We start from the raw sequence: 22,092 nt of genomic DNA, 5'->3' as shown, positions 1-22,092 counted from the left end.
TCCAAAACTGAACAAGGAAGAAACAGAAAATCTTAACAGACCCATCACAAGCACGGAAATTGAAACTATAATCAGAAATCTTCCAGCGAACAAAAGCCCAGGTCCAGACGGCTTCACAGCTGAATTCTACCAAAAATCTCGAGAAGAGCTAACACCTATCCTACTCAAACTCTTCCAGAAAATTGCACAGGAAGGTAAACTTCCAAACTCATTCTATGAGGCCACCATCACCCTAATACCAAAACCTGACAAAGATGCCACAACAAAAGAAAACTACAGGCCAATATCACTGATGAACATAGATGCAAAAATCCTCAACAAAATTCTAGCAATCAGAATCCAACAACACATTAAAAAGATCATACACCATGACCAAGTGGGCTTTATCCCAGGGATGCAAGGATTCTTCAATATCCACAAATCAATCAATGTAATTCACCACATTAACAAATTGAAAAATAAAAACCATATGATTATCTCAATAGATGCAGAGAAGGCCTTTGACAAAATTCAACATCCATTTATGATAAAAACTCTCCAGAAAGCAGGAATAGAAGGAACATACCTCAACATAATAAAAGCTATCTATGACAAACCCACAGCAAACATTATCCTCAATGGTGAAAAATTGAAAGCATTTCCCCTAAAGTCAGGAACAAGACAAGGGTGTACACTTTCACCACTACTATTCAACATAGTTCTGGAAGTTTTGGCCACAGCAATCAGAGCAGAAAAAGAAATAAAAGGAATCCAAATTGGAAAAGAAGAAGTAAAACTCTCACTGTTTGCAGATGACATGATCCTCAACATGGAAAACCCTAAAGACTCCACCAGAAAATTACTAGAGCTCATCAATGAATATAGTAAAGTTGCAGGATATAAAATTAACACACAGAAATCCCTTGCATTCCTATACACTAATAATGAGAAAGTAGAAAAAGAAATTAAGGAAACAATTCCATTCACCATTGCAACGAAAAGAATAAAATACTTAGGAATATATCTACCTAAAGAAACTAAAGACCTATATATAGAAAACTATAAAACACTGATGAAAGAAATCAAAGAGGACACTAATAGATGGAGAAATAGACCATGTTCCTGGATCGGCAGAATCAATATAGTGAAAATAAATATACTACCCAAAGCAATTTACAAATTCAATGCAATCCCTATCAAGCTACCAGCCATATTTTTCACAGAACTAGAACAAATAATTTCAAGATTTGTATGGAAATACAAAAAACCTCGAATTGCCAAAGCAATCTTGAGAAAGAAGAATGGAACTGGAGGAATCAACTTGCCTGACTTCAGGCTCTACTACAAAGCCACAGTCATCAAAACAGTATGGTACTGGCACAAAGACAGACATATAGATCAATGGAACAAAATAGAAAGCCCAGAGATAAATCCACACACATATGGACACCTTCTCTTTGACAAAGGAGGCAAGAATATACAATGGAGTAAAGACAGTCTCTTTAACAAGTGGTGCTGGGAAAACTGGTCAACCACTTGTAAAAGAATGAAACTAGATCACTTTCTAACACCGCACACAAAAATAAACTCAAAATGGATTAAAGATCTAAATGTAAGACCAGAAACTATAAAACTCCTAAAGGAGAACATAGGCAAAACACTCTCCGACATAAATCACAGCAGGATTCTCTATGATCCACCTCCCAGAATTCTGGAAATAAAAGCAAAAATAAACAAATGGGATCTAATTAAAATTAAAAGCTTCTGCACAACAAAGGAAAATATAAGCAAGGTGAAAAGACAGCCTTCGGAATGGGAGAAGATAATAGCAAATGAAGCAACTGACAAACAACTAATCTCGAAAATATACAAGCAACTTATGCAGCTCAACTCCAGAAAAATAAACGACCCAATCAAAAAATGGGACAAAGAACTAAATAGACATTTCTCCAAAGAAGACATACGGATGGCTAACAAACACATGAAGAGATGCTCAACATCACTCATTATTAGAGAAATGCAAATCAAAACCACAATGAGGTACCACTTCACACCAGTCAGAATGGCTGCTTTCCAAAAATCTGCAAGCAATAAATGCTGGAGAGGGTGTGGAGAAAAGGGAACCCTCCTACACTGTTGGTGGGAATGCAAACTAGTACAGCCACTATGGAGAACAGTGTGGAGATTCCTTAAAAAATTGCAAATAGAACTACCTTATGACCCAGCAATCCCACTGCTGGGCATACACACTGAGGAAACCAGAATTGAAAGAGACACATGTACCCCAATGTTCATCGCAGCACTGTTTATAATAGCCAGGACATGGAAACAACCTAGATGTCCATCAGCAGATGAATGGATAAGAAAGCAGTGGTACATATACACAATGGAGTATTACTCAGCCGTTAAAAAGAATTCATTTGAATCAGTTCTGATGAGATGGATGAAACTGGAGCCGATTATACAGAGTGAAGTAAGCCAGAAAGAAAAACACCAATACAGTATACTAACACATATATATGGAATGTAGAAAGATGGCAATGACGACCCTGTATGCAAGACAGGAAAAAAGACACAGCTGTGTATAACGGACTTTTGGACTCAGAGGGAGAGGGAGAGGGTAGGATGATTTGGGAGAATGGCATTCTAACATGTATACTATCATGTAAGAATCGAATCGCCAGTCTATGTCTGACGCAGGATACAGCATGCTTGGGGCTGGTGCATGGGGATGACCCACAGAGATGTTATGGGGAGGGAGGTGGGAGGGGGGTTCATGTTTGGGACACATGTAAGAATTAAAGATTTTAAAATTAAAAAAATTAAAAACTAAAAAAAAAAAAAGAAAATATCCGAGTGTCTTATATGATATTTTACCTAACAGTACATGTGAAAGAAATACAAATAAACTTCTGAAATTTAATGTGCCATCAGGGAGCTATTTTTAAGCAACAACAACTATCAAATATATCATAAAATTACTGTCATAGATATTATGATTAATAGTCAATTGGTTCTATTACCTCTCTTCCTGATATTTTAAAAATTCCTATTTCAGGGTTTTTTCCTCATTAAAATTTGTATTGATATTTTTCCTGCTTTTTTTTTCACAGTTATTCTTCAAGATCTTATAATCTCATATATATTATTTCCTTTCCTACATTTTTGACATATTAAAATCTAACTATCTAAAATAAAATTCAGGTACTTGAAAGAGGTTAAAATATATAATAGTCTTTGAATTCTAGATTTTGGCATCTCTGAGGCATTCTAGAGATCATGATTTAACCTCAAGATTTTTTTCCTTCCTTTCATGTGATACTTCCTAATGCCTGTATCTCTAGCTAAATGTCATTTATTAAATGCAGATAAAGTTTAATGGTTAGAAACAAAAATATAAAGGCAAGAAACTTTAAAGTGATTAATAATTTGACTTTTCCCAATTACTAATCAGACCCTAAATCCTGTTAATTCTTTGAAAATGTCTCTTAAGCCCATTCCCATAATCACCATCAAAGATACAAATAGCTAATAAGAAGTGGGCGATTTTCATCTCTGTCCTTCTCTTTTCTCACTTTAACAAAAGAGGACAACCCCCTCTTCCATGTTATGGTGACTCTATCTGTTAACCAGTTATCATCCTCAAATTCATGTCACCATCCCCATATCCACGATCCTCATTCAGACAGGTCTTCTACTCATTTCCAGCCTTTTCCTTATGATGGTTAAACTACTGTAGGATTTTCCTACTTGGTCTATACAACTCCAGTCTCTCCCTTTTCCTTTTTATTATCCCTATCTCTAGTTTGTTATGTATCTGCCCTTTATAAAATACTATTTTCCTATGTTGCTTATCTCCTTAGGAACCTATACTGGATTATAAACTATTATTACCCATCACATCTAAATTTCTATGCTTGTCACTTGACATCACCATGAACTGGCTCTACACTCTCTATCCAACGTTGTTTCAATCCTCAAAATGAACCTTTATTCTGATTATAACAATTTCCTTACTGCACTCAAAACCTCATTCTAGTTTTTAAAGCTCTGTTTATACTCATCCTTTTGCCTAAAATATACCCCTCAAAATTTCTTACTCCTCCAAAGGCTACCCATCTTTTAAGACTGGACGCAATTTTCACTACTTTTACAAAGTCTTTTCTAACTTGCAACTAGTAGATAAATAGATCTAATGCACAGTGTAGTAACTATAATTTTAAAATACTGTATTATAAACTTCAAAGTTGTTAGCAGACCAGATCTTAATTGTTTACTCCACAAAAAAGAAACAATAGCTATGTGAAGTGATAGAGATATTAGCTAATCTTATGTGATAATCATATTGCAATATATAAATGAATCATACTAACACACTGCACACCTTAAGCTTACATAATGTTATATGTCAGTTATATCTCAATGAAAAACAAAAATGAAAAATAAAGTCTGCTATATGTCTACCCCATGCTGACGTGTGCCTTTTCTGATTTCTCATAGTGATAATTAAGTGTAACAAATAATCTAGCATTTCATCAGCCATTCCTTCGTGTTCTTTTCTAACCATTTCCTAAACAAATTTCATCTACCTTAACTAGACTCACTTGAAGATAGAGGGCATATTTGTTTCTCTCATACTATCCACCTAATGATAGACTCTTAATACTTGCTACTTGACTAATTGACAATGTAGAACAAAGCTACTGAAACAATGGAGAACAAAGCTACAGGAACAAAAAGTGAAATTACAGCCAAAAGAAGAATTCCAATACACTGAAACTAGACAATTGGTTTTCTGATTCAAAGATCCTTTCATATTCATTGCCTTTTTCATATTTATGCACATAAATCTGGAGAAGGCAATGGCACCCCACTCTAGTACTCTTGCCTGGGAACTCCCATGGGTGGAGGAACCTGGTAGGCTGCAGTCCATGGGGTCATGAAGAGTCAGACATGACCGAGCGACTTCACTTTCATTTTTCACTTTCAGGCATTGGAGAAGGAAATGGCAACCCATTCCAGCGTTCTTGCCTGGAGAAACCCAGGGACGGAGGAGCCTGGTAGGCTGCTGTCTATGGGGTCGCACAGAGTCAGACATGACTGAAGTGACTTAGCAGCAGCAGCACATTAATTTAAAAAAAATATTTGTATGACATATTGGACAAAGCACCCAGAAGTGACCAACTGGGCTCTTCAGCCACCCCAGAGGCTAACAGAATCAGTAGGTTAGTATTCTTAAAGTCCACAGTACTCTGATTGACAAGCTCTGATCTAAATGACTTTTGCTGTATATCAACAGCAAAAAAACAAACAGTCTGTATAAAATATTAAAAGTACCATTAGCCAAAAAAAAGCATTAAATTATATGAAATGAAAAGAACAAAGGGCTGTCTAAGCAAACAAACAAAAATGAATCACCAAAATAATAATGATAAACAACTAAAAGGCTCCATTTTTTAATTACCAGAGGTTCTTTTCTCCGTTAAAAAATGTTATCACCCATTAAGTGAATTGACTGTACCCCCTTTGTAACACAAACTCTACATTGTTGTCTATCTTCTGTTCATTACAGTACCTGTAATAATTCTCAACACTCTCCCGACTTGGAATGTTGAATGCATCTAATTAAAAAGAAAAGAGCAAATATCATCTATACTAAAAAGAAAAATGCAAACATGTTAATGACTGAAGAAAAATGACAATTCTTTCAATAATACTTTAGATGACAGATGCCAATTAATTAGACTAGCATTTGATTTTAATTTTTAAAACTTAGTAACTTAATAGAATTCAGATTATCTGGAAACTTATCTAAGGCATCTATTATATTGAAGAAGAATAAGTACTTTGAATTATGCATTAGTCAGAATAAATCAATTTGATGTTGTAAGACTGGATGACTGCTGCTACTATTTTAATCATGTGCCTCTGGGAGTCAAGAAGGACTGGATTCATGGCTGATATACGGATCCATGTCAAGGACTTCTATATAGTAGATGACTTTGATAATAGGGCCAAAGCCCCTCTCTTCTTAAATCTTAAAAAAGACTCAGTAATAAAGAAGTTATATAATGGTAAGGAAAAAGGTTAAGGACATCATAGAATACTTATCTGGAAATAGAATTTCATAGAGCTTGATTGCTTGATTGCAATAGCTAAAATTGTCTATCAGTTTTGACTTCCAAGAATCCACTACATTTCTAATAAACTTAAGAGAATAAGCTGTAAATTCAATTTAGGCCAAAAGAAACATTATCACATATATAATCCTCTTGCTTAAGAGAACAACTCTGTTATAGTTAATTTTTTTTTTTTTTTGCCACATGGCATGGCCTACAGGATCTGTTTCCAGACCAGGGATTGAACTCAGTTCACAGAAGTGAAAGCACTGAGTCATAACCATGAGACCACCAAGGAACTCCCTGTTACAGTTAAATGTTAATAAAGATTCATGTATGTATATATACACATGTGTGTGTATACATGCATACACATACATATATATACCATTAGCATTTATGCCTATACAAATCAAATGATTATGAACTCCAAAAGACTATCCAAATTATTTAATCACAAAACTCCATTTGATACCTGTTACTTAAAATACGTCAGTAGTTTGCCTTAGAAAACTTTTAATATACGCAGATTTGCTTTTTCTTGAAAAAGAATTTGACCAGTACCCCTAATTAAGGTCAGGGAAAAAAAGGGAATGTAAACATGCCAGAGAAAGTTGTAAGCCAGAACCCTACCTTTAATTATAATTTGTAGCTAATTTGTAAGAACTATAGTTGACACTTGAACAACACGGATTTGAACTATGTAAAGCCACTTCCATGTGAATTTTGTTCTATAAATATATATTACAGTACTAGAGATCCTTAGTTGGTTGAATCTGCAGATGCAGAGGGCCAACTGCAAAATTATACCCAAATTTTCAACTGCCTGGTAGTTGGTCCCCTTAACTTCCACATTGTTCAAGGGTTAACTGTTTTGTTTCTTTTTAATATTTATTTGTTCATTATTTTTGGCTGTACTGGGTCTTCTTTGTTGTGTTCATGGGCTTTCTCAGGTTGCAGTGAGCAAAGGAGCAACTGTTTTTTATAGAGAGCATTTTCTGATCTAACTAATAGCTGTGTATTTCACCAGATAGAATTTATAAACATACCTTTTTAAAAAATATATAAATAGGTATTCATCAGCAATGAATAATAAAATGAGGCAGACAAAATGAAATACTTAAATAACCAAAAAGAAAGTCAACTTTTATGAAACAAACAAATTTACCATCAGGACCCTTGGAAAATAGTTCATTTTCTTATTAACGTAAAAATCACAATCTAAAAAATTGGGAAGGGGTTATCCATTTCTCTTTACACATATGCGGATATACTTGTCACTTAAATTTTTAAATATATATAGCAAAATTCAATCTTTGTGATGTACAGTTCTAAAGATATCGACAAGCACATAGTCATGTATCTACCAGCACACTCAAGACACAGAACAGTATCTTCACCACCCCAAAATTATCTCACGATGGCTCTTTGTAGTCAGCCTCTTTATCTCCAACCCTTGGCAACGACAATCTGTTCTCTGTCTATAGTTTTGCCTTTTCTTGAATATCATATAAATGAAATTATACAGTATATAGACTTATGGATTTTGCTTCTTTCACTTAGCAAAAGTATATCTTTTTAAACATCCTCTTCCATAGATTTTGCTATATGCTTTTCTTCCATGTAAAGAAGAAAGAAATCATACCAACTTCCCCCTCAAGGCCTAATAGTGACATCTGAAGTTTTAAAATCACATATTGCAGTTGTATTTCTTAGTTGTGGTCTTCAGTGTATGTAAACTTATGCTACAATGTCCCATTTTATAATTTTACAATTTAAATTGGAGAATCTGGGCTCCTATAAAGATCTAGTCTTAATTACAGGCGGGACTTCACTCTTACCATGATTTCCTTTGATATCGAGCCACTTGGTTTTTTCCATGACTTTTGTCTTCTTTAGAATACTATGGTAAGTTTGCCATTCCACCTCTTGCTGCATGGATCCCAAATTTTCCTTTGTTTTCGCATCTGTCAGGTCTCCTGTAGGTATATAAAGAAGGTAAAGAAGGTAATCACAATGCAAAGTAAAGCTGGACTGGGTTTCAACTTTTTTTTTAATGCACACTGAAGAATGAAGATATTCAAAGTACTCAACATGTTTAAGGATAACCACTGTGAATCCACCTGCATCCAAAGCAAGTCATCTAAATTAAGATTCTCAGAAAAAATAATAATAAGATTCTTAGGACTTCCCTGGCAGTTCAGTGGTTAAGACTCCGTACTCCCAACGGAGGGGGCACAGGTTCCGTCCCTGGTTGGAGACCTAAGATCTCATATGCCACATAGTGCAGCCTAAAAAAAATAAAACAAGATTCTCAGCATGGATTTTTTGTTTCTTATAGGTCAACAAGTGCCTTTATAACCCCCTGTTACATTAGAAATGGGTTGTGAAAACTATACCTTTAAAGAGAGCCATAAAAATGCATCTTGAAACTCTGACAAATTGAAAACTCTTTAATAATAAATTCCAACACTTTGGGCAGTTGCCTAGTATCTATGGCAACCTAATTTTCCAAACCCCAAATCAGGAAATGTGATCTAACAAAGTATTAATTTTACAGCAAGAAAATCTGGAAGGTGTAGCTTGGAAAATGAAATAGAAAATTTCTAGGAAATTAAGCATTTGAAACTGAGATCATCCATAAAATGAGGACTTCATCCTATCAGCAGAGATGTTTCTGTAAGGTGGGTGGAAGATGAATTTCCCAAGAGCCAGGATAGACGCTCCTTTAGCTTCTTCTTCAACACAGTTGGGAGCAAAGGGTTTGGGGTTTGAACATTCCAGGGAACCAAGCCACTGAAGTAGGAAGGGATGAAAAACAACAGTCCGTCAAACAACTGACGGTATAAGAACGATTAATACTGCAAAGAAAATCGAAAAGTTTAATTAAAAAAATAAAAAGAAGAGTATAAGGAGGAGGATGAGAACTTTTCATTCCTGGTTAAAGGTCTTTCCTTAATTCTCTCTCAAATCTAGAAGTACAACAACAAAACAGACACAGATACAGCAGACAGGGCACTAACATGAGAATCACGTGCCTTGCTTCTACCGCTAGGACGAAACCTTGCTATGGCCAAGTCATTTAGACCGGATCTTGACTCAGTTATCCACAGGCAAAGAAAATTGCAATATCCCATCTCCTCTACAGGAGGAGGGCTCACCTGAGGCTGCAGCTAAAGTTTTCCTAACGTCCCTTAGTTCAAAGGTTGCAGCACTGGTTGTATTCTACCACTGGGACCACAGGACCACAGGACAGCACGGCAATCGTCCCTACCTGTTGCTAGGACGAGAGCTGGTTGAATGATGTCAACAGTTTCAGAACAGAACTTCTCTAAGTCTACAGCTCTGCCTGGATCGCGAAACCTGCTCAGGTGAATGTCGGATATCTGCCGAAAGCGAGTATTGAACAGAGATCCGAGTCAGGAAGAGGCGGCACAGACCGAGACGACCCAGGGGCTCTCTCCGGCGGAAGAAAAAGGCAAAGACTCAGAGCATTCACGATCCCCCGGGGGGGAACAAGCACGAGCAGCAGCAGCAGCACCACCACCACCACCACCACCATCACCACCACCCCACCCCCAGCGCAGAGATTGGGCCGGAACAGGAGCGGGTCGCGCCCCAGTGGAAACTGCCGGCGTCTCATACTGCTTGGTGCCCGCTCTGAAACCCCATGAGCCCCACCACCACCACCACCTCCCCGGCCTGGGCGCCCGCTGCGTCACCTGCAGACCCCAGAAGACGTTGCTGGCTCCGGGACCCGGCGCAGGGTGCGGGCTCCGGGGAGTGCGGGGCTGAGGCAGTGGTGAAGACCAGCCGGCCAGGCCGTAGTGTTCCAAGAACACTGCAGCCAAGGCCGCGGCCGCCAGTCCCGCGACCACCCTGACGGCCAGCCCTGCAGCCATTCAGCCCGCCGAAGCGCGGCCCTTGTGTGCGTGGCCGGAGCTAGGACCAAGCGGCGCCCGCAGGGAACTGCTGTGGCTGCACTTCCGGACTCTATGGTCGCGCGGCCTAGGGCGCCGGGCTGGTCGGCCGCCACCTGCACCTGCACCTGGCCGTGCACCTGCCGGCGGGCCGCGCCTTTAGGATCGGTTTGCAAATGTGATACAGGGGAAGAAAAGGAATCCGAGTCCCCCAGCGCCACTCGCGGCTGCCTAGGCGCGGCAGGGAAGGATCCTAGGTCAGGGAGGCGGAAGCAAGCGTCCCGGCTCCGCCTTAGTCAATCACGCCTGACAGGTGGTCGGTTTCCTCGTAAACGGGAGTTAATAATACCTCCAGAGCGTCCTTTGCAGGGTTGTTGTGAAAATCAAAGTTTGTATGAGGACGCTTTTAAAATCGCTGTACAAATGTGGCAGGTGGCTTCCTCTGGTCCCTTCTGATTATCAACAACGTCGCTGTAAATTTTCTATAGATTTCATCCATATACTTTGTGAGAGAATTTTTTTCTTAAACCTGATTTCACGTGCACTTGGTTACATAATGCTCTAAAACAGTGGTGTGCCATTCGTTTAATACATTTAAAAATACTTCGTATGGGCTAGGTATTGTTGCTTAGGCGCCAAGTAGTGTCTGACTCGTTTACAACGCCATGGACTGTAGCCCACCAGGATCCTGTCTGTGGGATTTCCTAAGCAGGAATACTGGAGTAGGTTGCCATTTCCTTCTCCAGGGGAACTTCCAAACCCTGGGACTGAACCATCTCCGACAGTGGAGGTGGATTCTTTACTACTGAACCAACAGGGAAACTCCACACGTAGGAGGAACTGGAGGTAAACCAAATATGGACTCAAAGCCAGATAAAGCAAGATGATTGGCCAGAGGAAACTGGGAAGAAATGCCCCATATAAGTGATTCAAACTACCAGGAGGGCATGACTCTCTGAGACCACTCGTGTGTGTCTATCCACATGTAATTTTTCCTCTCTAAACACTTTACTTGCTTCACTACTTTCCAACTCTTTGTGGAAATTCATTTCTACAAAGCCGACTGGCCAAGGCTTTTTTACTGGCCACTGGTTCTGCTGGTCTGGTGGGCGAGGATTCAGGGCTCTCGCTGCCAGACCTGACTTTAACTCCTGGCTAAGGAACCAAAGTCCTGCTTCAAGCCACTGTGGACTGCGGCCACCCAAGTTTAAGGACACAGCAAGAAGACAGCAGTCTGCAACCTGGAAGACTGTCTTCACCAGAACATGACCAAGCTGGCACCCTGATCTTAAATTTCCAGCCCACAGAACAGTGAGAAATAAATTTGTTCATTAAAAACGACTCAGTCTGTGATACTGTTATAGCAGCCTGAATGGACAAAGACAACAGTGGTGTGTGTGTGTGTGTGTGCATACGCGCAAAGTCATGTCCAACTCTTTTTCAACTCCATGGACTGTAGATAGCCAGGCTCCTCTGTCCATTGGATTGTCCAGGCAAGAATACTGGAATGAGTTGCCATTTCCTCCTCCCGAAGATCTTCCCACCCAGAGATGGAACCTGTGTCTCCTGCATTGCAGGCAAATTCTTTACTGCTGAGTCACTGGAGAAGGGATCAAGACATTGAGGTAGTGGGTAATTACAAAGCGCTCACATAGAAAGAGTGGGACACTGAGATTAGAAAAGAACTATTGTAAAGATAGAAACTACAGAATTTGACTGATTGTGAAACAAGGAAGTGGATAGGAACAACCTTTACAAGTATTGACGTAGCCCCAAGACATGACATAAACTGATTAGAAACAACTAGGTCCAAGGAGATACTAAAAGATGCTGTTAAAAGGCTGCACTCAATATGCCAGCAAATGTGGAAAACTCAGCAGTGGCCACAGGACTGGAAAAATTCATTTTCAGTCCAATCCCAAAGAAAGGCAATGCCAAAGAATGCTCAAACTACTGCACAATTGCACTCATCTCATATGTCAGCAAAGTAATGCTCAAAATTCTCCAAGCCAAGCTTCAATAGTACTTGAACCATGAACTTCCAAATGCTCAAACTGGATTTTCAAAAGGCAGAGGAACTAGAGATAAAATTGCCAACATCCATTGGATCATTGGAAAAGCAAGAGAGTTACAGAAAAACATCCATTTCTGCTTTATTGATTACGCCAAAGCCTTTGACTGTGTGGATCACAACAAACTGTGGGAAATTCTCAAAGAGATGGGAATACCAAACCACCTGACCTGCCTCCTGAGAAATCTGTATGCAGGACAAGAAGCAACTGTTACAACTGGACATGGAACAATAGGCTAGTTCCAAATTGGGAAAAGAATACATCAAAGCTGTATATTGTCACCCTGCTTATTTAATGCAGAGTACATCATGACTAATGACGCAGAGTACATCATGAGAAATGCTGGACTGAATGAACCACAAGCTGGACTCAAGATTGCCGGGAGAAATAACAATAACTTCAGATATGCAGATGACACCACCTTTATGGCAGAAAGTGAAGAACTAAAGAGCCTCTTGATGAAAGTGAAAGAGAAGAGTGAAAAAGTTGGCTTAAAGCTCAATGTTCAGAAAACTAAGATCATGGCATCTGGTCCCATCAGTTCATGGGAAATAGATGGGGAAATAGTGGAAACAGTGACAGACTTTATTTTGGGGAGCTCCAAAATCACTGCAGATGGTGACTGCAGCCATGAAATTAAAAGACGCTTGCTCCTTGGAAGAAAAGTTATGACCAACCTAGACAGCATATTAAAAAGCAGAGACATTACTTTGCCAACAAAGGTCCATCTAGTCAAAGCTATGGTTTTTCCAGTAGGCATGTATGCATGTGAGAGTTCAGTTCAGTCCAGTTCAGTTGCTCAGTCATGTCCAGCTCTTTGCGACCCCATGGACCACAGCACACCAGGCCTCCCTGTCCATCACCAACTCCCGGAGTTCACTCAGACTCATGTCCATCGAGTCAGTGACGCCATCCAACCATCTCCTCCCATCTTCAATCTTTCCCAGCATCAGGGTCTTTTCATGAGAACTGGACTATAAATAAAGCTGAGCACTGAAGAATTGATGCTTTTGAACTGTGGTGTTGGAGAAGACTCTTGAGAATCCCTTGGATGGCAAGGAGATCCAGCCAGTCTATCCTGAAGGAAATTAGTCCTGAATATTCATTGGAAAGACTGATGCTGAAGCTGAAACTCCAATACTTTGGCCACTTGATGTGAAGAACTGACTCAATGGAAAAGACCCTAATGCTAGGAAAGATTGAAGGCATGAGGAGAAGGGGACGATAGAGGATGATATGATTGGATGGCATCACTGACTCAACGGACATGAGTTTGAGTAAACTCTGGGAGTTGGTAATGGACAGGGAGGCCTGGCCTCCCAGATTAATATCCTTACCAGTATTAATCTGTACATTTTTGGTTGGCTCTTTTTTGTGCTTAAAATACATCAATTTTAACCAATCAGTTTAAAGGTCACAATGTTTAGCTTAACATCTTTATGGCTTCTCCTGCTCCTAGTATTAAGTTGCCTCTCTTTTTCATGCCCCCTAGCCATTTTACGGGCTTCCCTGATAACTCAATTGGTAAAGAATCCGCCTGCAATGCAGGAGACCCCTGGTTTGATTCCTGGGTTAGGAAGATCTGCTGGAGAAAGGATAGGCTGCCCACTCCAATATTCTTGGACTTCTCTTGTAACTCAGCTGGTAAAGAATCCACCTGCAATGCAGGAGACCTGGGTTTGATCCCTGGGTTGGAAAGATCCCTTGGAGAAGGGAAAGGCTACCCACTCCAGTATTCTGGCCCGGAGAATTCCATGAACTACATACTCGGTGCAGTCGCAGAGTCAGACATGACTGAGTGACTTTCACTTTCACTTTCAGCCACTTTACAATGGACCAGATGTATGGGCTAAACATTAATGATCACTAGTTGTTTTTCCCTCAGGTATATGGGAAGTTAATTCAGTTCAGTTCAGTCGCTCAGTCGTGTCCGACTCTTTGCGACCCCATGAATCGCAACATGCCAGGCCTCCCTGTTCATCACCATCTCCCGGAGTTCACTCAGACTCATGTCCATCAAGTCAGTGATGCCATCCAGCCATCTCATCCTCGGTTGTCCCTTTCTCCTCCTGCCCCCAATCCCTCCCAGCATCAGAGTCTTTTCCAATAAGTCAACTCTTCACATGAGGTAGCCGAAGTACTGGAGTTTCAGCTTTAGCATCATTCCTTCCAAAGAAATCCCAGGGTTGATCTCCTTCAGAATGGACTGGTTGGATCTCCTTGCAGTCCAAGGGACTCTCAAGAGTCTTCTCCAACACCACAGTTCAAAAGCATCAATTCTTCGGCGTTCAGCCTTCTTCACAGTCCAACTCTCACATCCATACATGACCACAGGAAAAACCATAGCCTTGACTAGACAGACCTTAGTCAGCAAAGTAATGTCCCTGCTTTTGAATATGCTATCTAGGTTGGTCATAACTTTTCTTCCAAGGAGTAAGCGTCTTTTAATTTCATGGCTGCAGTCACCACCTGCGGTGATTTTGGAGCCCCCAAAAATAAAGTCTGACACTGTTTCCACTGTTTACCCATCTATTTCCCATGAAGTGATGGGACCAGATGCCATGATCTTAGTTTTCTGAATGTTGAGCTTTAAGCCAACTTTTTCACTCTCCACTTTCACTTTCATCAAGAGGCTTTTTAGTTCCTCTTCACTTTCTGCCATAAGGGTGGTGTCATCTGCATATCTGAGGTTATTGATATTTCTCCCAGCAATCTTGATTCCAGTTTGTGTTTCTTCCAGTCTAGTGTTTCTCATGATGTACTCTGCATAGAAGTTAAATAAGCAGGGTGACAATATACAGCCTTGACGTACACCTTTTCCTATTACTGCCCTTCCCTGGATCTGAGTGCTGATAATTTAGCAGACCAAGGACACATTCCAGGAATTCAGGACATAGGGTATAGCTTTAGGTTAATGGAGCAAGATGTTTATTGAAAACAAGAATGAGGTCTCAGAGTCCTACAATGACTGCCTAGCAATTTCTACCTATTCCTGTGTCTCTCACTGAATTATTTCTGCCATGAGACATCAAGAAGCCTGAGCTTCTTTAAGTCCTAAGACCAGGTGTGTGATCTCAGTCATAAGAACGTGGGTTCAAGTCCCAATCTGAGTTGCACAGTTTCAGTTGGACATTTGAAGGAAGAATACAGCTAATGAAGACAGTTAAAAGTTAGTGCTAAAATTTGGAACTTTAGTGATGAAAAAAAGCTAGGGCTATACTGTATGTATAGAGACATATATGAATAAAATTTTTGTTTTGTCTAACACTGCACTCAGTGGTAAAGAATCAACCTGCAATGCAGGAGACAGAGGAGATGCAGGTTTAATCCCTGTGTCAGGAAGATCCCCTGGAGAAGGAAACAGTAACCCACTCCATTATTCTCGCTTGGAGAATCCCACTGACAGAGAAGCCTAGCAGGCTACAGTCCATGGGGTCTCAAAGAGTCGAACACAGCTGAGCACACACATACACAACATGGACGTCTTAGTCCATTCAAGCTGCTATAACAGAATATCATAGACTGTGCGACTTTTAACAGAATTTAGGGGATTCCCAAGTGGTGCAGTGGTAAAAATGTGCCTGCCAATGCAGGAGACAGGAGACATGGGTTTGATCCCTAGGTAGGGAATATCTCCTGGAGTAGGAAATGGCAACCCACTCCAATATTCTTTGCCTGGAAAACCTCATGCACAGAGGAGCCTGGTGGGGTACAGTTCATGGGGTTGCAAAGAGTCAGACGTGACTAAGCATCCACACACTCAACACTGCTCTACTGAAAAACATCTAGATGGACATCTTTAAAGCAAATTTGGAAAACATGATTCTGATAATCTGGTTTAAAATACAGGCAATATAGCATATTTAAAAAAGCATTTGGAGAGGTTTTACAGTCCATAGGGTTGCAACAACAACCAGACCTCAAAGATATGAAAATCATTTTCGAGAAATGGAATACAACAAGTTATATGATGGATAAAAACAGACATTTTGGACAGAGAAACATGGTTTAAAGTTACAAAGGCCAGAAGTTTGAATTTCAGGTACTGAATTACACTGAGTGAAGCTGCTTCACTCAAGGTGTTTAAAGTGAAACAGAGCAGGACCTTATGGGGCTCTCTGGGATACAAAAGCATTCTGTGTCTGTTTCTGGTTTTAGGAAACAGACTCCATTCGCCCTCCTTGACTTCCACCGAGTTCCAAGGTCGTGGTTCCTCATGAAGAAACATATACATAACAATACCTTTGAGTTCCTCTGCAGGAACTAAGGCTCCCACCCAGGTGGAGGATGGTAAATTCAGATGGGAGCTCAAGATTCCTGGAATAGTGCCCTGATACTTCACCACCAACCAATCAGAAGGAACCCACACATCCTACAGCCCTCATCCCAAATTTTGCCTATAAGAACTCTTCCCCCCAAACCAACAGGGAGTTCAGGGGATTTGAGCATGAGTCACCCATTCTCCTTGCTTGACCCTGCAATAATCCTTTCTCTGCTCCGAGTCCTAATATTTCGATTAACTTGGCCTCACTGTGCATCAGGGAATACGAAATTTGTTCAGTAGGAGATGGTGGAGCAGAAGGATGTGCACTCATATCCTCCTGCAAGGGCATCAAAATCACAAACTGTTGAACTACCATCAAGAGGAGGACACTGGAACCTACCAAAAAAAGCTACCCCATCTAGAAAGACAAAGAAGCTGAAACAAGATGTTAGGAGGGGCACAACAACAATAAAATCAAATCCCATACCCACCAAGTGGGTGACCTACAAACTGGATAACAATAATACCAGAGAAGTTCTCCCACTGTTATGAAGGTTCTGAAACCAATGTCAGGCTTCCCAGCCTGGGATCCAACAAAGGGACTAGGAATCCCCAGGGAATTTGACCTTGAAGGCCAGTGGGATTTGATTACAAGACTTCCAAGGGACTGGAGGAAAGAGAGAATTCAATCTTGGAGGGCACAAACAAAACCTTATACCCACTAAAACTCAGGAAAGGGGCAGTGACTCCACAGGAGACTGAACCAAAACTACCTGCTAGTGTTAGAGGGTCTCCTGTGGAGGTGTTGGTCAGCAGGGGTTCACCGCAGGGACAAGGGCACTGGCAGCAGCATTCTGGGAAGGCTCCCCCTTGGCATAACTCAACCTTGCTGACCATGGGGGCTGGGTCACCTCAGGCCAAAAAAACTACCAGGGAAGGAGTGCAGTGCAACCTCTGGATTAAATAAATCCAGAGATAATCGGATTAAAGCTTTACTGAGCCAGGCCCTGCCAACCAGAGCAGTTCAGTTTAGTTCAGTCGCTCAGTCGTGTCCGACTCTTTGCGACCCCATGAATTGCAGCATGCCAGGCCTCCCTGTTCATCACCAACTCCCGGAGTTCACTCAGATTCACATCCACCGAGTCAGTGATGCCATCCAGCCATCTCATCCTCTGTCACTCCCTTCTTCTCCTGCCCCCAATCTCTCTAAATATCAAAGTTTTTCCAATGAGTCAACTCTTCTCATGAGGTGGCCAAAGTACTGGAATTTCAGCTTTAGCATCATTCCTTCCAATGAACACCCAGGACTGATCTCCTTCAGAATGGACTGGTTGGATCTCCTTGCAGTCCAAGGGACTCTCAACAGGCTTCTCCAACACCACAGTTCAAAAGCATCAATTCTTCGGTGCTCAGCCTTCTTCACAGTCCAGCTCTCACATCCATACATGACTACTGGAAAAACCATAGCCTTGACTAGACGAACCTTTGTTGGCAAAGTAACGTCTCTGCTTTTTAATATGCTACCTAGATTGGTCATAACTTTCCTTCCAAGGAGTAAACGTCTTTTAATTTCATGGCTGCAGTCACCATCTGCAGTGATTTTGGAGCCCAGATAAATAAAGTCTGACACTGTTTCCACTGTTTACCCATCTATTTCCCATGAAGTAATGGGACTGGATGCCATGATCTTCATTTTCTGAATGTTGAGCTTTAAGCCAACTTTTTCACTCTCCACTTTCACTTTCATCAAGAGGCTTTTTAGTTCCTCTTCACTTTCTGCCATAAGGGTGGTGTCATCTGCATATCTGAGGTTATTGATATTTCTCCTGGCAATCCTGATTCCAGCTTGTGTTTCTTCCAGTCCAGCATTTCTCATGCTGTACTCTGCATAAAAGTTAAATAAGCAGGGTGACAACATACAGCCTTGACGTACTCCTTTTCCTATTTGGAACAAGTTTGTTGTTCCATGTCCAGTTCTAACTGTTGCTTCCTGACCTGCATACAGATTTCTCAAGAGGCAGGTCAGGTGATCTGGTATTCCCATCTCTTTCAGAATTTTCCACAGTTGATTGTGATCCACACAGTCAAAGGCTTTGGCATAGTCAATAAAGCAGAAATAGATGTTTTTCTGGAACTCTCTTGCTTTTTCCATGATCCAGCGGATGTTGGCAATTTGATCTCTGGTTCTTCTGCCTTTTCTAAAACCAACTTGAACATCAGGAAGTTCACGGTTCACATATTGCTGAAGCCTGGCTTGGAAAATCTTGAGCATTACTTTACTAGCATGTGAGATGAGTGCAATTGTGTGGTAGTTTGAGCATTCTTTGGCATTGCCTTTCTTTGGGATTGGAATGAAAACTGACCTTTTCCAGTCCTGTGGCCACTGCTGAGTTTTCCAAATTTGCTGGCATATTGAGTGCAGCACTTTCACAGCATCACCTTCCAGGATTTGAAATAGCTCAACTGGAATTCCATCCCCTCCACTAGCTTTGTTCGTAGTGATGCTTTCTAAGCCCCACTTGACTTCACATTCCAGGATGTCTGGCTCTAGATGAGTGACCACACCATCATGATTATCCAGGTCATGAAGATCTTTTTTATACAGTTCTTCTGTGTATTCTTGCCACCTCTTCTTAATATCTTCTGGTTCTGTTAGGTTCCTACCATTTCTGTCCTTTATCGAGCCCATCTTTGCATAAAATGTTCCCTTGGTATCTCTAATTTTCTTGAAGAGATCTGTAGTCTTTCCCATTCTGTTGTTTTCCTCTAATTTTTTTGCATTGATCGCTGAAGAAGGCTTTCTTATCTTTTTGCTATTCTCTGAAACTCTGCATTCAGATGCTTATATCTTTCCTTTTCTTCTTTGCTTTTCACTTCTCTTCTTTTCACAGCTATTTGTAAGGCCTCCCCAGACAGCCATTTTGCTTTTTTGCATTTCTTTTCCATGGGGATGGTCTTGATCCCTGTCTCCTGTACAATGTCATGAACCTCATTCCATAGTTCATCAGGCACTCCATCTATCAGATCTAGGCCCTTAAATCTATTTCTCACTTCCACTGTATAATCATAAGGGATTTGATTTAGGTCATACCTGAATGGTCTAGCGGTTTTCCCTACTTTCTTCAATTTAAGTCTGAATTTGGCAATAAGGAGTTCATGATTTGAGCCACAGTCAGCTCCTGGTCTTGTTTTTGTTGACTGCATAGATAGAGCTTCTCCATCTTTGGCTGCAAAGAATATAATCAATCTGATTTCGGTGTTGACCATCTGGTGATGTCCATGTGTAGAGTCTTCTCTTGTGCTGTTCGAAGAGGGTGTTTGCTATCCAGTGCATTTTCTTGGCAAAACTCTTTGCCCTGCTTCATTCCACATTCCAAGGCCAAATTTTCCTGTTACTCTAGGTGTTTCTTGACTTCCTACTTTTGCATTCCAGTCCCCTAATAATGAAAAGGACATCTTTTTTGGGTGTTAGTTCTAAAAGGTCTTGTAGGTCTCCATAGAACCGTTCAACTTCAGCTTCTTCAGCATTACTGGTTGGGGCATAGACTTAGATTACCATGATATTGAATGGTTTGCCTTGGAGACGAACAGAGATCATTCTATCATTTTTGAGATTGCATCCAAGTACTGCATTTCAGACTCTTTCGTTGACCATGATGGCTACTCCATTTCTTCTGAGGGATTCCTGCCCGCAGTAGTAGATATAATGGTCATCTGAGTTAAATTCACCCATTCCAGTCCATTTTAGTTCGCTGATTCCTAGAATGTTGACGTTCACTCTTGCCATGTCTTGTTTGACCACTTTCAATTTGCCTTGATTCATGGACCTGACATTCCAGGTTCCTATGCAATATTGCTCTTTACAGCATTGGACCTTGCTTCTAGCACCAGTCACAGGTCCACTGGAGAAGGGAATGGCAAACCACTTCAGTATTCTTGCTTTGAGAACCCCATGAACAGCATGAACAGTATGAAAAGGCAAAATGATAGGATACTGAAAGAGGAACTCCCCAGGTCAGTAGGTGCCCAATATGCTACTGGAGATGAGTGGAGAAATAACTCCACCAGAGCAAGACCCAGTTTTTTTCACCACCAGTCCCTCCCATCAGGAAGCTTACAAACCTCTTAGCCTCCTCCATCAGAGGACAGACAGAAGAAGCAAAAAGAAACACAGTCCCACAGCAACTAAAATGGAAGCCATAGTACAGAAAGTTAATCAGCATGAAAAAGCAGAAAGTTATGTCCCAGATGAAGGGACAAGATAAAACCCCAGAAGAACAACTAAATGAGGTGGAAATATGCAACATTCCAGAAAAAGAATTCAGAATAAGGATAGTGAAGATGATTCAGGGTCTTGGAAAAAGAATGGAGGCAAAGATTGAGAAGATGCAAGAAATGTTTACCAAAGACCTAGAAGAAGTAAAGAACAAACAAACAGAGATGAATAATACACTAGAAGGAATCAACAGCAGAATAACTGAGGCAGAAAAAAGAATAAATTACCTGGAGGACAGAATGGTGGAAATCACTGCTGCAGAGCAGAAAATAGAAAAAAGAATGAAAAAAATGAAGACAGCCTAAGAGACCTCTGGGACAACATTAAACACACAAACATTCACATTATAGGGGCCCCAGAAGGAGAAGAGAGAAAGGACCTGAGAAAATATCTGAAGAGATAATAGCTGAAAACTTCCCTAACACGGGGAAGGAAATAGTTGACCAAGTCCAGGAAGCACAGAGAGTCCCAGGCAGGACAAACCCAAGGAGGGACACACCGAGAAACATAGAAATCAAACTGATAAAAAATTAAAGACAGAGATAAAATATTAAAAGCAATAAGGGAAAAATGACAAAAAACATACAAGGAAACTCCCATCAGGCTACCAGCTGATTTCTCAACAGAAACTCTACAAGCAAGAAGAGAATGGCATGATATATTTAAAGTGATGAAAGAGAAGAAACTACAAGCAAGAATACTCTACCCAGCAAGATTCTCCTTCATATTTGATGGAGAAATCAAAAGCTTTCCAGACAAGCAAAAGTTAAGAGAACCCAGCACTACCAAACCAGCTTTACAACAAATGCTAAAGGAACTTCTCTACACAGGAAACGAGAACGAAAAGACCAAACTACAGAAAATAAACCCAAAACAATTCAGAAAACAGTAATAAAATTGTTACCAGGGGGCTTTCCTGGTAGCTCAGATGGTACAGAATCTGCCTGCAATGGGGACCCAGGTTCAGTCACTGGCTGGGGAAGACAATCTGGAGAAGGGAATGGCAACCCACTCCAGTATGCTTGCCTAGAGAATTTCCATGGACAGACTATGTGGTCGCAGTTGGATACGACTGAGTGACTAACACTTTCACTAGGATTATACATATTGACATTATCTTAAATGTAAATAGATTAAATGCACCCACCAAAAGACATAGACTGACTTAGACTGAACATGTGCACATATGCACTGACACTTACCACATCACTCTGCTTGACCCCTCCAAATTGTATGTGATTATTTTATATTGTTAGGTTAATCATGTTCCCATTATGCTTGCAATTGTAATTATCTTTTATTTTTTGTCTGTTGATTGTGAAAACTCATAAACATATTTTACTATTGTGATTATGTAACTATTACTCACTTAATACCATTGTATCATGATTGGTCAACAGAAAAATAAGAGAATTCTATTATCACCAAAACTACCATTTAATAGAAAAACCTGTACTCACTT

General features: G+C 40.5%; 1 protein-coding gene across 5 annotated transcripts in view; it reads right to left on the bottom strand.

Annotated features, from left to right (window-relative positions):
- TMEM62 (transmembrane protein 62) overlaps window positions 1-11,350 on the bottom strand; it is a 46,432-nt gene extending 35,082 nt beyond the window's left edge. The window contains exons 1-4 of one of the 5 annotated variants that reach the window (XM_069596087.1): window positions 9,821-11,350; window positions 9,373-9,484; window positions 7,940-8,077; window positions 5,555-5,600 (exon numbers count right to left, since the gene is read on the bottom strand). In XM_069596087.1, the coding sequence (XP_069452188.1) occupies window positions 5,555-5,600; window positions 7,940-8,077; window positions 9,373-9,484; window positions 9,821-10,000 (476 nt within the window). In that variant the 5' untranslated portion in view covers window positions 10,001-11,350. Of the gene's footprint in view, window positions 1-5,554; window positions 5,601-7,939; window positions 8,390-9,372; window positions 9,485-9,820 lie in introns of all 5 variants that reach the window. The other 4 variants (XM_069596090.1, XM_069596091.1, XM_069596088.1 and 1 more) reach the window with 4 other exon arrangements.
- Between the last annotated feature and the right edge of the window lie 10,742 nt (window positions 11,351-22,092).

The sequence above is a fragment of the Ovis canadensis genome, chromosome 7, assembly GCF_042477335.2.
Source record: "Ovis canadensis isolate MfBH-ARS-UI-01 breed Bighorn chromosome 7, ARS-UI_OviCan_v2, whole genome shotgun sequence".
NCBI lineage: Eukaryota > Metazoa > Chordata > Mammalia > Artiodactyla > Bovidae > Ovis > Ovis canadensis.
This window is presented reverse-complemented; position numbering and strand designations above follow the sequence as displayed.